General features: G+C 43.1%; 1 protein-coding gene and 1 long non-coding RNA gene across 3 annotated transcripts; both read left to right on the forward strand.

The window, feature by feature from the left end:
* Window positions 1-3,793: 3,793 nt before the first annotated feature.
* LOC117670035 (uncharacterized) lies at window positions 3,794-9,956 on the forward strand. The gene is made up of 3 exons (XR_015731807.1): window positions 3,794-4,269; window positions 4,698-4,797; window positions 6,782-9,956. It is a non-coding gene; the product is annotated as an uncharacterized LOC117670035 (long non-coding RNA).
* A 3,281-nt stretch (window positions 9,957-13,237) lies between these two features.
* On the forward strand, window positions 13,238-19,756 carry LOC117670025 (uncharacterized). Of its 2 annotated transcripts, none has more exons than XM_087884514.1 (4): window positions 13,238-13,755; window positions 15,637-15,747; window positions 16,524-16,650; window positions 17,248-19,756. In XM_087884514.1, exons 1-4 carry the CDS (start codon window positions 13,588-13,590, stop codon window positions 19,128-19,130), a joined length of 2,289 nt encoding a protein of 762 aa, XP_087740640.1. In that variant the 5' UTR covers window positions 13,238-13,587; the 3' UTR covers window positions 19,131-19,756. The 2 variants fall into 2 exon arrangements, with proteins under 2 accessions (XP_087740640.1, XP_087740641.1); XM_087884515.1 differs by having other exon boundaries at window positions 17,251-19,756.

Consider the following 19,756-nt stretch of genomic DNA (forward strand, 5'->3'; position numbering starts at 1 on the left):
TCCCCCATAACAACAACCCTGTGAGGTATGTTGGGCTGAGAGAGTGACTGGCTCAAAGTTACCAAAGCTGGCTTTCATGGCTAAGGCGGGACTTGAACTCACAGCCTCCTGCTTTCAATCCTAGTGTGTTAACCATTAGACCAATTTGGAACTCCCTGGTTCTATGCAATGTCACTATCTTATCTAATCAGTATGGATTACGAGTTTGTGTCATACCTTTGGCAGTGGTCAGAGTGATTTGGCAAATACCTTTTTTTTATAATAGCAATGTTTAAGTCGTGATTATGAATGTTTATATGGTAAATCTTTCTTTTGCATTTGATTATGTGCCATCAAATTGGGGTTGACTCTTAGTGACCCCAAAGCACACGCTCACATTTGCGAACCAGTAGGGAAAGTAGGTAAGGAAAGCATGTGTTCTTCTTTTGCAAGCAACCTCATCGGGGAAGCCGGATTCATTGAACAATCCTGTTACCAACTGAACAACTGCAGTGATTCACTTAACAACGGTGGCAGGAAAGGTCATAAAGTGAGGCAAAACTAATTTAACCACTGTCTTGATTAAATCTGATTAAATTTTGGGCCCAATTGTGGTCATAAGATGAAGACTTCCCATATGCAAATAAAACTACGCGAATTAAACTCTGATTTCCTCTTTCTGGTAAGGCAGGCAATAATTGTTGCCTGTACAACGGTTCTTCCCTCAATGTTGTGCTTTATATTATGCCGGGATTTCCCACACGACCATCTCTCTGGCTCTACATCCTGAACTGGGCATATTTTGGCCAGGATCTGAAGGGGATGAAAGTGAAAGAAATCCCCTTCCCTTAAGAAAATCCCAACTCAGTTGCCTGAAAATCTTCCAGGCAGATCTGAATCCGCAAGGCGATAGAGGAAATACAACATCTTGCTGCCATCTAGTGGCGGGCCGAGATTCTGCACCCCGCATAAAGGCAGCCCTATCACCCGCCTGCCTCCTCCCTCTCCCAAATCAGACAGCCCCTGTCGAGCCCCACGGCTCTCTTCTGGCGTTTCTCTCCGTCAGGCAGCAGAAAACCGCAAAGCACCTGGCCGTGAAAGTGCATCCAATCGAAAAAAACCAAAACAAGCTGCGGTTGCATCGTCTTGGCTTAATAAGCTTTGTCCGAACCGCCGAAAGCGAAAGTTCACTGGTGCGGGAAATTCCTCCCGTTAGCGAAGGAGGAGGGGATTCGAACGGTCCTTCCTCTTCTTTCTTTCTTTCTTTCTTTCTTTCTTTCTTTCTTTCTTTCTTTCTTTCTTTCTTTCTTTCTTTCATTCTTTCTTTCTTCTTTCTTTTTTCTTTCCTCCTCTCTCTCTTTTTCTTTCTTTCTTTCCCGCTCCATCTCTTCTTTCTTTCTTTCCTCCTCTCTTTTTCTTTCTTTTTTCTTTCTTTCTTTCCCGCTCCATCTCTTTTTCTTTCTTTCTTTCTTTTTCTTTCCCACTCTGTTTCTTTCTTTCTTTACCCCTTTCTTTCTTTCCCCCTCTCTGTTTCTCTCTCTCTTTCCCTCTTTCTTTCTCTTTCTTTCCCCCTCTTTCTTTCTTTCCCCGTTTCTCTCTCCCTTTCTTTTTTCCTCCTCTTTTTTCTTTTTCTTTCTTTCTTTCTTCTCTTTTTTCTTTCCTCCTCTTTTTCTTTCTTTCTTTCCCGCTCCATCTTTTTTTCTTTCTTTCTTTCTTTCTTTCTTTTTTCTTTCCTCCTCTCTTTTTCTTTTTTTCTTTCTTTCTTTCCCGCTCCATCTCTTTTTCTTTCTTTCTTTCTTTCTTTTTCTTTCCCACTGTTTCTTTCTTTCTTTACCCCTTTCTTTCTTTCCCCCTCTCTGTTTCTCTCTTTCCCTTTCTCTTTCTCTTTCTTTCCCCCTCTTTCTTTCTTTCCCCGTTTCTCTCCCTTTCTTTCTTTTTTCCTCTTTTTTCTTTCTTTCTTTCTTTCCCACTGTTTCTTTCTCTCTCTCTCTTTCTTTCCCACTCTTTTCTTCCCCTCTGTTTCCCTCTTTCTTTCCCCGTTTCTTTCTTTTTCTTTTTCTTTCCCACTGTTTCTTTCTTTCTCTTTCTTTACCCCTCTTTCTTTCCCCCATGTTTCTCTCTCTCTTTCCCTTTCTTTCTTTCTCTTTCCCCCTCTTTCTTTCTTTCCCCGTTTCTCTCTCCCTTTCTTTCTTTTTTCCTCTTTTTCTCTTTCTTTTTCTTTCTTTCCCACTGTTTCTTTCTCTCTCTTTCTCTCTCTTTCTTTCCCACTTTTCTTTCCCCCTCTGTTTCCCTCTTTCTTTCCCCCTTTCTTTCTTTCTTTCTTTCTTTCTTTCTTTCTTTCTTTCTTTCTTTCTCTCTCTCTCTCTCTCTCTCTCTCTCTTTCTTTCTTTCTTTCTTCTTTCCAGAAGGAAATGCTAGAAGACCGTTTATATTTTCGTGGGAGATCAGGGGAAGCGTGGGCCTGAGACATTCAATTTTGTGTTGCAAGCAATACTTTGATGTGCTCTAGCGGTGCAGGTGCATCAGGTCGCTCGCCTCCCGTTTCCAGGCTCCGGAATTTCCCCCCTGAAATGTTTTGTTGTTTTTAGTTGCGAAGTCGTGTCAGTTAGACAAATGTTATTTCGCACGGAAGGGAGTTTCTTTGGTCTCCGCACCCCCCCCCCAAAAATCCTCTCTCTGTGCACTAAATTTCAAACTTCCCCTGCAGATCTCTTAGTTGCACTGTCATTTTTTAAAACTCTTGTTTACCGAAAATCTTTGAACTTTTTCAAGAACTGTTTCTCTTCCTTGGAGGAGGTTGCCTCTTTGGGGGATTAAAAGCATCTTTTTCTCTTTAAATCATTGTTTGTGGCAAAACATGTGTGGGTTTTTACTCACGCTTCTTTACTTCTTTCATAAGGTTAAAACGGGAACAAGTCGTAGCAAACCATGAGCAAGTTAGTTTCGGGTGGCATGGCGTTCACATGATTTTAAAAAAAAAGGCACAGGAGAGTGCGGCAGATCACTTAGATATGAGCTGGCAGTGTTGGGCAGCAGCCAAAAAAGCTCATACAGTCCTTGGTTGTATAAACAGAGGCATAGAATCAAAATCACGTGAAGTATTAGTACCGCTTTATAAAGCCTTAGTAAGGCCACACCTGGAATACTGCATCCAGTTTGGGTCACATTACAAAAAATGTTGAGATTTTTGAAAAAGAGCAAAGAAGAGCAGCTAAGATTATTAAAAGCCTTGGAGACTAAAACATATGAAGAACGGTTGCAGGATTTGGATACGGCTAATCGAGAGAAAAGAAGGACTAGGGGTGACATGATAGCAGTATTCCAGTATTTGAGAGGCTGCCACAAAGAGGAGTGGGGTGGGTCAACCTATTTTCCAAAGCACCTGAAGGTCAGACAAGGAACAATGGATGGAAACTAATCGACGAGAGAAGCAACCTGGAATTAAGGAGAAACTTCCTAACAGTGAGAATAATCAACCAGTGGAGCAGCTCGCCTTCAGACGTTGTGGGTGCTTCATCAGTGGAGGCTTTCAAGAAGAGAATGGGCAGCCACTTGTCTGAAATGGCATACGGTCTCCTGCTTGAACAGGGAATAGGGGTCTCCAACCTTGGCAACTGTTAAGACCTGCGGACTTCAACTCCCAGAATTCCTCAGGCAGCAAAGCTGGCTGAGGAATTCTGGGAGTTGGAAGTCCACAAGTCTTAAAAGTTGCCAAGGTTGGAGACCCCTGTACTAGAAGACCTTCAAGGTCCCTTCCAGTTCTATTCTAATTGATTGTAGCTTAGATTTTTCGGGAACCGCCTTTGGGAATTTGGGGGCTTCACTTTCCCATTTCCTTCCCTCTTGGGAAGGAAGAAATGTATCAATGAATCAGAATAGAGCCGGAAGGGACCTTTGAGGTCTTCTAGTCCAGCTCCCTGTTCAAGCAGGAGATCCATTTCGAGACAAGTAACTGTCCAGTCTCTTGTCTGAAATGTCAACGGCCCCAACTTTCCTCTAACCCACACTCCCACTGCGATTCCCCGCATGACCGAATAACAGCCGGGGAACAGTCTGTGCTTGCTTTGGGAAAAAAAAAAATAATACCCCAACTTTTGAGTTTCTGAACGAAACTGAGCATGCGCGGGGGAACAAGGCCAACGGTCTTCGCCCTGAAGACAGGATCCAGAAGGAAGGGAGCCTTTCTAGGAAGACTCGCTCTTTTATCCTCTTCCCGAGGTTTCTGTCGGCCGCGGGGACTTCCGCCGGAAGGGAGACCCGCATGTAACGAGAGGAGCGAGAGGAAGGCAGGTGTGTTGGGAGAGGCGAGACTCTATGGCCCCCCGGGTGTAAAACAGAAGGGAGGAGGCCGCCTGGCCGCTGCAGTGATGCTTCCTGGCTGTCTCTAGGCGTCTGCAGCTATCCAAGGGCCCCGCTTGGGTGTCGGGAAGCCGGTGGCTCCCCATCCCCGACTCCTCCTCTTCCTCCTTCCCTGGGACCTTTCCTGATCCTGGAGGGTCCTCGTGGCTGCTGGAAGGGCGTCTGACTTTTTTTTTTTTAATTTTTATTTAAAACAAAACAAAACATAAAACAACCACCATGCAATACAATCTCAGAAAGTGTGTCAATCGGTTAAGATTCTTTTGTGCATAATCCCACATCCAAAATTACAAATTATTTAATTTCTCTTATTTGACAATTTTATATATATATCCCTTTATGTTGTTATTCTCATTTAGCATCTTATTCTCATCAAGACCAAGTTAATCAACGGCTTCATCCAGCAGCTTCATTTACAGATGTATCTGTTCCTAAGTAGGGGCATAGATTCATGGAAAGGTAATTTTCTTAACATGCGGGGAGCCAAATGTGAAATTGGGATCATGTGAAAATTGAATGGGTTTAATTTGTACCTTGTACTCCCAGAATTGTTTTCCCGATGTCCTTTTTCCTGTCTTATCCTTCAATATATTCCCTCATTTAGATTTCATTATTGCTTGATCTAATCTTTGTTGAACAGGGGCTGTTCTTTGAAGGCTTGTTTCTGAAAGACTGGCGAGAACATTAATACAGGTAGTCCTCGACTTATGGCCGTAATTGAGCCCAACATTTCTGTTGCTAAGAGAAACATTTGTGTTTTTTTTATTGAAAAGTTTTTTAAAATTTTTTTACAAACATTTCCCCTTCCCCCTCCCTACTCCCCCTCCCCTCCCTCCCCCCCCCACTTCCCAGAGCAAAATACAGGGTATAACATTTGACAATCATAAGCTAACATAAGCTAATTATCTATAGTCTCCTATCCCCCTCTTGAACTTTTAACTCCCCTTTTACTAAACTAAATTTAAGTACTTTATAAAATCTCTTTGATCATTCATAAGCTATTTGAAATTTTTTAGTCCGATATTTGCCTTGAATATAATCAATCCATCTTTTCCATTCTAACATATATTTTTCATTTGATTGGTCCTTCAGATATGCTGAAATTTTCGCCATTTCTGCTAAATTTACTACTTTTAATGTCCATTCTTGAATAGTAGGTAAATCTTCCTTCTTCCAGTAGAGAAACATTTGTTAAGTGAATCTACCCCATTTTATGACCTTTCGTGCCATAGTTGTTAAGTGAATCACTGCAGTTGAGTTTATAATGCAGTTATTAAGTGAATTTGGCTTCCCCATTGGCTTTGTTTATAAGATGGTCGCAAAAGGGGATCACGTGACTCCAGGACACTGCAACCATTATAAATTTTTTCAGTGCCATTGTAACTTTGAACAGTCATTAAATGAACTGTTGTAAGTCGAGGACTACCTGTATTGTTTAGCATAAAAAAGGTTTTTTTAATGTATAGCAGGGGTGTCAAACTGGCGGCCCATGGGCCGGATGCGACACATGCATGCCACGCCCACCCCAGCTCCGCGAATGGGAAAACGTCGCAAAACATCATGTGTTGGCAATGTGATGCTGCGAGTTTGACACCCGTGATGGCTGCGAGACTACTCCCTTTTCCTGCCTAGGTGCCAGCAAAGTTTGATGTATTTGTTCCTCTTAAAGAGACATCTTAAAAGCAAGAAGCTCCTTGAAAAGAAGCAGCAGGGAAGGATTTTTTTCAACATTAATTAGCCCCGTTTATTTTGATCAAAGAATACAAAGACAAAAGAGAGACACTTTTTTTGTTGACAAAAAATTATTTTTAAACAAATACATAAAAAACAAATAAAAAACCATCTTCAATGTAAATGCAAACAGTGTGTCGGCTGGTTACAAGTCTTTTGTGCATCTTCACTCTGTTCATATATATCCATGTATTGTTATCCTCATTAATCATATGTTTAACTATGGCTGTTTCTTCCCTCATTTCATACAAAATAATCTTAAGATTTAAGTCAATTTGTATTATGCCCTTCATTCTCCTAAATCATTCCAATAACAGTACATCTTTATATTATATTTTATATAATTGTACATTTCTTGCATTGGAAAAATCTCTACCATATTTCATTTCCATGTCTTTTTAGCTAACCATTGGTAAAATAGATCCCATATCTTATAATTTAATGTTTATCTTCTTGTTCTCTAATTTCAAATGTCAATTTACTCATTTCTGCACATTCCATTATTTTCTTAATAACTTCATCTTGCGTTGGCATTTTCTCATTTTTCCAATTTTTAGCAAACACAATTCTAGCCGCTGTTAATACATTCACAATCAAATATCTCAATAAAAGAGAGACACTCTTAATAACGATGAATTACAGATACAGTTAATGGTTTGTGTTGTCTCAGTTTCTGCATACAATTCATAACAGATTTTTTTTTTCTTCAAAGGTTATGAGCAAGAGAACGAGCATGACAAGGAGTCATGGGAAGTGCCATTGCAAACAAGCAGGAGGTGGAAAAACTGATGATTGAAAAGCAAGGGAAACAAAGAAAGCAAGACAGAATGGACTCAAGGAATGGAGAGGAGAAATGTCCTCTATATGTTGAACTCCATAACTTCCCGATCCAGGCAGATCTGAAAAGAAAGGGAAAATACTCAGAATGTGACAACAGAGATCAACATAAATTTGCAATAGTCAATAACTATTGCAAAACCCAGACTAAATGGAAACAATATAAATATAGACAACATGAAGAATGTATCGATCTTTACTTCTCTCTTAATGTACCTGAACAATTTTGTAGGAAAAATAAGTCACATATGTTTCTAAAATCTGGAAAGAATTTTAGTCTGAACCACAATCAGAGTTCTACTGAAGGATTTCACCCAACACAGAAACCGCATAAATGCTCTGAGTGTGGGAAGAGCTTTAATAACAGCAGTGCCCTTGCATTCCATCGAAGAACCCACACGGATGAAAAACCATATAAATGTGTGAAGTGTAATAAGACCTTCCATAGAAACAATATTCTTATTTATCATGCTGGTGAGAAACCATATCAATGCTTGGAGTGTGGGAAACCCTTCATTGGGAACAAAGACCTTGTTCATCATAAAAGGACCCATATAGGGGAGAAACCATATAAATGCACTGAGTGTGGAAAGAGCTTTGGTACAAGCAGCGATCTTACAATACGTAAAATATGATAGCTACTTTTAGCTACCTTCTGCAATCTTGCTTCTGCTTGGGGAATCCTGGGGCCGGAACAGAAAGTTGGGTGAGAGGCGAGTATGTTGGTCCCTTTCCCCTGGGTGAGAGTTGGGGGGCGGGAGGAGTGGCTTTCTCCTTGGTGGGTGAGATATGCGTAGTATTCAGAGGAACTGAGTGGGATGAAATACATGAGACGTCTAGAACGCCGCTGGCAGAAGACAAGACATTAACTCGATCGAACACTGGTAAGAGCTGCTATTAAGGCCTACCTTGTGGCAATTCATGCGGTGAAGTGTAAATACTTCACACTAATTGCATCTGCAGTTAATCGCCCAGCGACCCTCTTTAAGGTGAGCCTCTTCTAAGGAGGCTGTGGTCCACCCTCTTCTTAAGAAGCCATTGTTGGATTCCACCCTGTTGGATAATTTCCGACCTGTCTCCAATCTTCCCTTTTTGGGAAAGGATGTTGAGAGGTGGTTGCACGGTAGCTCCAGAGGTTTCTGGATGAAACAGATGATCTTGATCCCTATCAGTCAGGATTCAGGCCTGGATTTGGGACAGAAATAGCATTGGTCGCACGTCTGGATGATCTCTGGTGGGAGTGGGGTGGGGGTAGTGCATCCATCCTTGCTCTACTTCACCTCTCGGCAGCTTTCAATACCATTGACTGTAGTATTCTGGAGCGGCTTCAGGGGATGGAGTGGGAGGCCTTGTGCTATCCTGGTTCACTTCCTTCCTCTGCGGCCGCTCTCAGTCAGTGTTGATAGAAGGGGAGAGATCCAGCTCTTGCCCACTGCTTTGTGGGGTTCCGCAGGGCTTGGTACTCTCTCCGCTCCTGTTTAACATTTATATGAAGCCGCTGAGTGAGATCATCTGCCACCATGGACTGAGGTATCGCCAATATGCTGATGATACTTGGCTGTATGTCTCGGCCCATGGTGAGTTAAGTGATGCCTTGTCCTCCCTCTCGCAGTACCTGGAGGCTGTTAGGGGCTGGTTGGGGAGCAGCGGGTTGAAATTAAACCCTGGCAAGACTAAGTGGCTCTGGATTTGGTGTTCGTTGGCTCAGGGAGAATTGCCACCTTTGGTTTTGGATGGGGTGGCACTACGCCAAACAGACCCTGTGTGTAATCTGGCATTTCTCCTGGACTCATGACTCCTGCTTGAAGAGCAGGTGGTGGTTGTGGCCAGGAGAGCTTTTGTGCAACTGCGGGTTGTGCACCAGTTATGCCCTTTCCTGGATCAACAATCCCTACTCACATCACTCATGCCCTAGTCCCGTGATGGCGAACCTATGGCACGGGTGCCACAGGTAGCACGTGGAGCCATATTGGTGGGCACGCAAGTGTTGCCCTAGCTCAGCTCCAGCGTGCATGCGCGCACCAGCCAACTGATTTTCAGGCCTTCTAGTCCACCGGAAATCGGGAAACTGGCTGTTTCCAATCTCCGGAAGGCTTCCGGGGAGATGGGGAAGGCTGATTTTGCCCTCCCCAGGCTCCTAGAAAGCCTCTGGAGCCTGGGGAGAGGGGAAAATGGGCCTACTGGGCCCACCATGCCATCATGTGCCAAAAGCACGGGAAGGGGGGGTCACGTGCACATGCACGGGAGGGCGAGGCTCATTGAATTATGGATGTGGGCACAGGCACCCGCGACCCCCCCATGTTCCCCCCGCTTTTGGCACGCAACGGCAAAAAGGTTAGCCATCACTGCCCTAGTCACTTCCTGTCTTGACTATTGCAATGAGCTCTACATGGAGCTGCCCTTGAAGAGCATTTGGAAGCTCCAGTTGGTGCAAAATGCAGCAGCCCGCATGGTTTTGTGCAGACCCCGATGTGCACATGTATCACCTCTTCTGCGGGAACTGCATTGGCTGCCAATTTGCTTCCAGGTGCAATTCAAGGTGCTGGTTGTCACCTTTAAAGCCCTTCATGGCTTGGGATCAGATAATCTGAGGGACCGTCTCTTGCCGGTCACATCTACTCGACCCATCAGAGCGGGGAGGCAGGGAATGCTGCGAGTCCCATCCACCTAGAGAGATACACCTGGTGGGATCCAGAAGAAGGGCCTTCTCCGTGATGGCTCCCTCTCTCTGGAACATCATCCCCCCCAGAGATTAGAATGGGCCCCACTCTAACACTCTTCCGGAAGGCGCTGAAGACCTGGTTCTGCCAGTGGGCCTGGGAAACCGAGAGCGTGATGGAGGCCATTAAAAGGCTCATGTGATCTGCTGTCTCCAGGATGAGGGGTGATTTTATTATATTAATTTGATTCTTTTTTATTAGTGTTATTGTTTTAAATGAGATTTTATATTCTGTAAGCTGCCTTGAGTCACCATGTGCAAATAGGTGGCAATATAAATTCAATAAACAAACAAACATAAATAAATAAACAAATAGTTGCAGAAATAGAAACAATGTATCCTGTCACTTTTGGAAGGATGTTATCCCGAGTCTCTCTCTTACAGCAGAAAGTTTCTCATGCTCACTGAATTGGTGAGAAAGTTGTTCTCTTGATTGATAAAAGAAATGTCCAGGTGACCAGGCTGCGAGTTTTTCCTGGACGGTTATCATGTATTAACGGTTGTTAAGCATGATGTCATGTAATCACCCATTTGTGACTTCCTGCTGGTTTCCCCATTGACTTTGCTTCTCAGAAGCCAGCAGTAAAGATTGCAAATAGTAATCAAGGGACCGTGGCAGTGGTGAAATGTAAAATTTGTTACTACCGGTTCTGTGGGCGTGGCTTGGTGGCGGGTAATGTGACTGGGTTGGCGTGGCCAACTTTTTTTTTTTTACTTTTAAAACCATTTTTTCTACAACCTCTTCAGCTGAAGATGTTGTAAAAAAAATGCTTTTAAAAGCCTCTGACGATCCCAGCTGAGCCGCACGAGCATCAGAGGCTTTTTTTAACTTTTAAAAGCATTTTTTCGGCCGAAGAGGTTGTAGAAAAAATGCTTTAAAAAAAAAAGCCTCTGATGATTGCGTGACTCAGCTGGGTATGGGGGGGGCAGGGATTTTTGCTATCAGTTCTCTGAACCACTCGCCGCCATCGCTACCGGATCAGACGATCCGGTCTGAATCGGCAGCATTTCACCCCTGGACCGTGGGATGCTGTTACCTTGTAATTGCAAGCTAGTCTCTGAATGCCTGGATCATGATCATGTGACTGCAGAGATGTTGTGACTAAATACAAGGATCCATCATAAATACTACTTGATCGGCACTGTCATAAGTTTGAACAGTGGCCTGCATTGCAATTATTTGACCTGGACGCCCCACCACTGTGAGAGAGTGAAGGGGCCCCACCCTCCTCATGTTCAGCCATATTGCCATCTCTCGCCTCTATGACTATCGCTGACACCCAGAGTTCCCCTCTTCCACCTCATCATACCTGTATCTTCTCTGAAGATCATCCATCTGTGCTTAAACACATATGGGCTTTGCTGTTGGAAAGGCACTCTTTTTTTTTTTAAATCGAGAAGGTTTCAGTAATCAAACTGCAGCAGGAGAGGGCAAAATTCTCCCAAGTTTCAGATTGGTGACCTGAGATGGGTCATATGGAACACACCAATCAGATTTGTGAATAAAAGATCCGTTGCACCTGTGTGTGTGAGCTAGGACCATAGATATATTTTTAAAAATGTGCCCACCTGATTTAACACGGGAGTTTCTACAAAATCTGTATGTTTTCTGGGGATTTGCAATCAAACTGGGATGAAGTGTGAGGAACCCTCTGAAAAATGACTTCAGTGTTGGAAGATTTCTTATAGCAATAGCACTTAGACTTATATACTGCTTCACAGTGCTTTACATCCCTCTCGTAAGAGGTTTACAGAGTCAGCCTATTGCTCCCAACAATCTGGGTCCTCATTTTACCGACCTCAGAAGATGGAAGCTGAGCCTGGTGAAATTTAAACTGCCAAATTGCAGGCAGTCAGCAGAAGTAGCCTGCAGTACTGCATTCTAACCACTGTGCCACCACAGCTCTTATAACCCCAGAGGTTCTGTGTTCACCTGTGATCCTCCAACCTTGGCAACTAAGACTTGTGGACTTCAACTCCCAGAATTCCCCAGCCAGCTGGAATTAAGGAACTGAGCCCTTCAGTTTCCTCCCTGTTGCCCATCACCACCTCATTATCTTTTCCAGCCAGAGGACTGATGGTTTCCTTGATTCCCCTCTTAATTTACTGCCAAAAACTATATAAAGCAGAAATTGCACCTATCCCAGGAACACATCCATATTTCCAAGAGGATTCTGGGAAGAGAAATCCCAGGTACCGAGAAGCAGCAATCAAACCAGGTCCCATCCAAAGGCACTTTGCTTATTCCAGCCTTGCTCTACCTCTGCTGTGCCCATCATCATTGGTCCCGTAGTTCTCCTTCACACCCTGGTGTTGGAAATAGGAATCAAACAATAAATGAAGGCAATCTGGTACCAAAAAGTAGCAAACATTTATTAACGTATTTGCAAAGATGGGTGCACATGAGGTGGACCCAGATCAAAGTATGCAACAGGTTTTTATATCCTTTTACCCGATGCTCAACATAGTCGTTTCCCCATTGGCTGGGTACTATCAAGCTCACAATGTATCCAGAGCGCCTATTAACAATATTCCCCTGAAACTCCCTACCAACATGACGTGTGATTATTGGGTGGGTTTACTTATCGGTTCGCAGCGGGGCGGTTTGCGTGCGCACACACTCTACTGCACATGCGCAGAAGCATTTTGATGACGGGATCGGTGGGCGGAGCCTCCCACTGGTTTTACTACCGGTTCTATAGAATCGGTGCGAACCGAGGGCAACCCACCACTGGTGATTATGCATCACAGCATAAACCCTAACTTTCCATTGCTCTTTTGCATAAATTGGTTATATTTTGAAATGTGTCAGTTAACCTATTGCTCAGGAAGCACCTCCCCTTTCTTTCTAGACTTTTCTGAACCACATTGTTAACTGTAAGAACAATACTGTTTTAACTAATTTTTCAAAAGGTTCCTTAACTTTCTAGTTCCTTATTTTATTATGCGAAAGTTATAATGAAACATTATTTTAGAAGCAATACTTCATATTCACACGGGCATCCCCTTCTCACTCCCTGGCGAAATACAGATGGTCCTCGACTTACGGCCATAATTGAGCACCAAATTTTTGTTCCTGAGACGTTTAAGTGAATTTTGCCCGATTTTATGACCTTTCTTGCCACGGTTATTACGTGAATCACCGGAGTTGATAAATTAGCAACCCGGTCATTAAGTGAATCTGACTTCCCCATTGACTTTGCTCGTCAGAAAGTTGCCAAAGGGGATCACTCTACCCTGGGATACAGCCACCGTCATAAATATGAGTCAATTGTCAAGCATCTGAATTTTGATCACATGATCAGGGGGATGCTGCAAAGGTGGGAAGTGAAAAACAGTCACAGGTCACAATTTTCAGAGCCGTTGTAACTTCGAATGGTGACTAAACTAACGGTTGTAAATCGAGGACTACCTGTACTTCCCCAGCAGGGAACCTGGGAAGACTTTTTAAGCGTAAAAAAAAAATCACAATAAAGTTATCAGTATTACGGAACACGGCATGCGCAGTAGACTTTTCCAGCCCTCCATGCCGAGCAGAGGCAGTATGTTGCCTTAGGAGACGCTCTAGCCAAAGTCAGTAAACCAAGGGGCTATAGGGTGTTGCCTCTCTAGGAGGTAGCACTCTCTGACCAAGATTCTGTGAGGATAGGAGGGCGGGAGAAATTTTGGCGGGAGAGACTTGCAGCCGCTCTTCTCCGCCTCAGAAACACTGAGGGAGCGGAGCCCCCACTTCTCCCCCCCCCCGTGAAGCCGGGAAAGGGAAGGGGGAGGGTCCGCCGTGCCCGAAGGTGGCCTCGGAGATAGTTTCCCCCCGTTGGGGCTGCGCTGAATCCGGAGACGGAATGAAGGCCCGGGGTTTTCCCCTTCAGGCGGGGAGCGGCGAGGGGCCCCGGGCGCTTTGCAGCCGCCTGTACGGGCTGTGCCGGGGGTGACTGCGGCCCGAGCGGAGCAGCAAAGCCGAGATGCTGGACCTGGTGGTGCTGGAGCAGCTGCTGGCCCTGCTGCCCCCGGAGCTGGCGGGCTGGCTGAGGGAGTGCGGGGCGGAGAGCTGCGCCCAGGCGGTGGCCCTGGCCGAAGGCTGCCTCCTCGGCCCCGCAGCCGCCCCGGAAAAGCTGGCAAAGGGCCGGCAGGTGAGGGAGCTTCATCTTGGGATTCGCAGCCTCTAAGAAATCGCAGACATGAAGAAGAGGAAGAAGTCAGAGCAGGCTATTCTGGACCTTCTCATATTTTGATTTTTTCCTTTTCAGGCAAACCCTTCTTGTTTCAGTTGGTGAAAATTCCCTAGGAAGGACTTAGATCAGATGTTCAAAAGTTATATTGTTCTTTTTTCCCTCTTAGATAAATCTTTTTGTTTTGTTCTGGAAGAAGCAGGAAACAAGGACAAGTATATGACTTATAGCAGTTCAAATTCAAATTCAAATCTTTATTGTCAGAGTACATCACGTTCCTTTAGTGACCATTCAAAGTTACAGTGTCATTAAAAGAAAGGGACTTACAACCGTTTTTCACAGTTACCAACCTTTGTAGCATCCCCCTGATCAGATCAAAATTCAGATGTTTGGTAATTGACTCATTTATGGCAGTTGTGTCCCCTTTGGCGAACTTTAGACAAGCAAAATCAATGGGGAAGCCAGATTCACTTAACAACCGGGTTACCAAACCTATCAATTGCAGCGATTCATTTGACAACTGTGGCAAGAAAGGTCCTAAAATGGAGCAAAACTCATTTAGCAAATGTCTCACTTAGGGACAGAAATTTTGGGCTCAATTGTGATTGTACATTGAGGACTACCTGTATGTAGCTGCAATTTAGTCCAAAGAAGCGACAAACAATGACAAAAAAAAATTTAAGTAAAAGAGGAAAGTTATACATATATGGTCCAAATTCAATTTTGCTGTTATTTGAAAACCCATGTTAAGGAGCAAAAAGATGGAGAGCCCTTTTTCCCTCCTCTTCAAGGTTTTTGTCTCCAGTAAGCACAATCACTTCAGAAAGGAATGATACCCAGTAGAATACTTTACCAAATCACAGCTTGAATATAGTTATCTGCATTTTTCAGTTTCAGCAGAACGTATTTGAGAGTAGCACAAGCATCTGATTAGCCACCATGACAGAAATGGCTGCAGTTCAGGCACCCTGCTGACATGTGGTTTAGCATTTGTTCACTGAAAACTAATGGGAGAAAGGCCCATTTTAGTATTTGATCAAAGAGATCTCGGGATCAAAGAGATTTCAGGTTATGGCCAGATTAGGAGGAATCTTGCACAGTATTACATTTGTTGTTTCCCTTTGCACTTTAGTCTTTCTCTAGGGCCTACTCTGATTTGTGCTTTTGAACTGTAGAAGGCAGAATGTGTAAGGATGCATATGATATCTTTCCCACACATTTCAATACAAATCCTCTAGTTCAGCTCATCCTTCTGTAGATTGCAGATGACATTAAAACATAATTAAACCCGATTGAGAATTTGAGATGAGAAAAAAATGTATGCAAATTGCCTTTATTAGTAGTCACAATGTTCAAATGGTCCATTTCACCCCCAAAAGCATCTCTGTTTTTATCACAAAGTTTCTTCCTGAATTGCCAGGCTGGTGGCCTTTGCACTGTAAGAGGCACAGAGAAGCCATGCCAAATGGAAGAGATTGATCCTGTCTCCCTCTAGAAATAAAGGTCCTTAAATCTAAAAGAAAATATTTGTGTAGCAAAATATAGAACAGGCATAACTATATCCATATAGAGTGAAAGGCCACATTTGTCAAGTGAAGGGGCGGAAATAAAGAAGCAGCTCCTGATCAGAAGGAAATGAAATAAAAAGAAGCAATAAAGTATTTCACAAAAGCGGTTGGCATTTATCCAGAAATAGCAGCCAGCCACAGAACAGGAGTTCTCAAGTTCTTTCATTTTGATTTGGGTTGGAAAAGTACAATTGGAGATGAAAAAGGTAAGGCAAGCAAACTAACATGTTTACTGTTATTTGAAAGTGGATCATAAATCAGGCTGTTTTTTCAGTTGCAGAAGCCATTCATGAGGGAGTTCTCAGCAGAACTCCAGGGAAGAGGAGATCGATCCAGTCCTGATGAGCGTCCTTTTAGGAGGATCCAACTGGGGATACCTTGTCAGGTAAGTAGGTTTCTTGTAAGAAGTTTAAACTCATTCAGTTCATGAGTTACTTTGGCAACCAAATTTTGAGTGGTGAACATGGTGTCTCCATAAAACGATCCAATGAGTTTCACTCATTCAACTTTCAAGATTGTTCTGGGGATACAAACGAAGGGTTGCAAAAGTTGAATATTTCTTAATATCTTTTTTAAAAAAATTAAAAACCAGTTGAAATATAAAAGCCATGAAATGAAACAACAGCAAATATAAAAACTTCAGAAATATGCCAGCATAGACTCTTAAAAATAAATCATATGAAGGACAGATTTCCTGTGTAAAAATGCCTACATCAATGCTAAGCGGATGTAACAGTAAGGCTGATGATCTGAGATTTCCAGGCTCATTTCTAACATTTTAAAATAGGCCAGGAAAGAGGTTTCCAGTTGCTATGTCCTGTTTTCTAAGAAATTAGTATTTTGCTGATCCAGGGGGTTGAGGCCAGGGAACTCCCCTGCCCAAAACCTTGGTGAGTTATTTCAGCCCATTGAGGGGTTCCCCAAGGGTGCCATTCTACAACTTGGATGCATCTAAGCCGGGTTTTCTATCCTTACAAAAACAGGATAGAGGAGATGGAGGGGGATTTCTCAGCCCTAAAGACTATATGTAGACGTGGAGGGCCTATGTTTGTCCTAGAAAAAATAATCTATATGGTCTCTTGCAAAGCTCTGTTTTCTGTTTTGAAAGTAAGAAAGAAAACATAAGAGGATTGTCTGCTGGGAAAGATTTTTGTTTTCTAGGATTCTGCTCCCTTTGAGGAGATGGCTGTGGACTTCACAGAGGAGGAGTGGGCACTGCTGGATTCTGGCCAGAAGGCCTTGTACAGGGAAGTCATGCTGGAGGTTTCTAGGAATATGGCTGCTCTGGGTAAGGATACTCTTTGTTCTGGGTTTCATTTATTGGGAAAGGTGTTTTCAGTGGCAGGTAAACAGGGAAGATCCCTGCATTCAGTTGCATAAGGTGGTCAGAACTCTACCTGGCCACTAATTTTAAAACCCCTCCTAAACTCAGGAAATTCTGGGTCAGAATGTTTCGTGTGTAGCTAATACCTAGTGGAGGATATTTCCCTTGATTCTGCTCTGCCAGGGCCACCCTGGATGACAAATCAGCCAAGGCACTTCTTGGGCAATTTTGTCCAAGGTTGTCACCATAGCCACTCTTCTAAAACACAACTAAGGCCTTGGCAGAAATGCTCACCATGGCTTTGGGGAAGGCCTTAGATGCTCAAACAGAAATGCCTGGGCAGATAGACCTATCAACAGCAATGTTTTTGGCCTGAAAAATCCCTTGGATACCATTAGAATCTCCTGGATAAAAATTCGCACCCAACACCTCCAAGTGTGACACATGGCTGGTGCCAAGCTTGATGCTCAGATGGGTGTATTTTTGACTGGGGGAGAGCCCCCCACCCCCTTTGCCATCAGTATAAATTCTAATGAGAATTCCTGTTTTCTTTTTTCCAAGCAGGTGATGGTGACTGTGATAAGCTGGAGAATGAGAATGACAAGCAGCTAAGGTTATTGACACTGCAAAGCGCAGTATCTGCAAAGAGCCATTCCTTCTCTTTTACTTTGCCTAAAATACTGCATAGCAAACACAAATCACATACAATTGGAAAACCACAGAGGGATTTCAGTCTAAGCAAAAAGATGAAACTATGCATGAAGTGTGGGAAGAGCTTCAGTAACAAGAGCAATCTTTACCATCATCAGATGATCCACATAGGAAAGAAACCATATAAATGTACAGAGTGTGGAAAGACTTTTACTCAGAAAGGACATCTTGTTTGTCATGAAAGGATCCACACGGGGGCTAGACCTTATAAATGCATCGAATGTGGAAAAGCCTTCAGTACAAACTGTAATCTGACTCGCCATCAGCGGATCCACAAAAGTAAAAAACCATATAGGTGCAAGGAGTGTGGAAAGACATTCACTGAGAGTAGTGATATTACTTCCCATCAAAGGATCCACATATGGGACAATCCATATAAACGCCTAGAAGGTGGAAAGGACTTTATTGTCAACAGAGATCTTACTCAATATCAAAGATTCCACAGAGTAGATAAACCATATAAATGCATGGAGTGTGGAAAGAGCTTCACTCAGAAAGGAAAACTTAATTCTCATAAAAGGATCCACACGGGGGAAAGACCTTATAAATGCATGGAGTGTGGAAAAAGCTTTCGTCGGAACTCAGAACTTATTCATCATAAGAGGATCCACACTGGGGAGAAACCATATACATGCCTGGAGTGTGGAAAGAGCTTTGCTCGGAAAGGATGTCTAACTGGTCATGAAAGGATCCACTTGGGAGAGAGACCATATAAATGCACAGAATGTGGAAAGGGCTACATTACAAGGCGAAATCTGACTCACCATCAGAGGATCCACAACATTGAAAAACCATATAGTTGCAAGGAGTGTGGAAAGAGATTCACTGAGAGTAGTGATATTATTTCCCATCAAAAAATTCACACCATGGACAGACCATATAAATGCCTGGAATGTGGAAAGAGCTTTTTTTACAACAGTGAACTTACTCGACATCAAACGATACATACAGCAGACAAACCATATAAATGCTTGGAATGTGGAAAGAGCTTCACTCAGAAAGGAAACCTTCAATCTCATAAAAGGATTCACACAAGAGAGAGACCATATAAATGCATGGAGTGTGGAAAGAGCTTTATTGACAACTCGCACCTTACTTTACACCAAAGGATGCACACAGGAGAAAAACCATATAAATGCATGGAGTGTGGAAAAAGCTTTTGTTGGAACACAGAACTTATTCATCATAAGCTGATCCACACTGGGGAGAGACCATACAAATGCATGGAGTGCGGAAAAAGCTTTGTTTGGAAAGGACATCTTAATTCTCATAAAAGGATCCACACTGGGGAAAGACCTTATAAATGCTTGGTGTGTGGAAAGAGTTTTGCTCAGAAAGGATGTCTTACTCGACATCAAACAATTCATACAGAGGAGAAACCATATAAATGCACAGAGTGTGGAAAGAGCTTTGCTTGGACAGGACATCTTTATTCTCATAAAAAGACCCACTCAGTGGAGAAACCATATAAATGTTTGGAGTGTGGAAAAAGCTTTAACTGGAGGAGAGATTTTATTCATCATGAAAGGATCCACACTGGGGAGAGACCATACAAGTGCATGGAGTGTGGAAAGCAATTTATTCAGAAAAGTGCTCTTATTAATCATGAAAGAATCCATACAGGGGAGAGACCATATAAATGCACAGAGTGTGGAAAAAGCTTTACTCAAAGTGGGCCACTTAATTCTCATAAAAGAATCCACATGAAGGAGAGGCCATATAAATGCATCTAGCGTGAAGAAAACTTTAACAATCACAAGACATTTACTCACAAAAGAATCATGCTGAGGAAAATTCATATAATGCATGGGGTGGGGATATAGTTTTACTGGGAAAGAACATCTTATTCATCATGAAAGGATCTACGCAGGGAGGAAACCTTGTAAATGGACAAAGTGGAAAGACCTCCAGCAGAAACTCCTATCTGACTCACCATTAGAGGATTCACACTGGAGAAATGTAATTGCAGGAAGTGTTGATAGAGCTTTACTTGTAAAGTATACCATAGTTCCAGGGGTGAAATGTAAAATTTGTTACTACCGGTTCTGTGGGCGTGGCTTGGTGGTGGTGGGTAATGTGACTGGGTGAGGGTGGCCAACTTTTTTTTTTAACTTTTCAAAGTATTTTTTCTGCAAATGCAAAAAAAAAAGCTGGGATTGTCAGAGCCTTTTTGTTATTTTTCTTTGTTATCTTTTGACCAGAAGGAGAAGGAGAAGTGAGATCAGCCGCAGAAAGACAACTTCTTTCTGAGCAGTTGCCAAGGCAATTATTCCTCACCACTTGAGCTTCCCAACATGTTTTGAGGAAGAAACTCTTTATGTGTCTTGAAACTTCACTAATAAATTCTTATGACCTGTAA

This window comes from Pantherophis guttatus, chromosome 2 (genome assembly GCF_059756535.1).
Source record: "Pantherophis guttatus breed Tessera chromosome 2, ASM5975653v1, whole genome shotgun sequence".
Lineage (NCBI taxonomy): Eukaryota > Metazoa > Chordata > Lepidosauria > Squamata > Colubridae > Pantherophis > Pantherophis guttatus.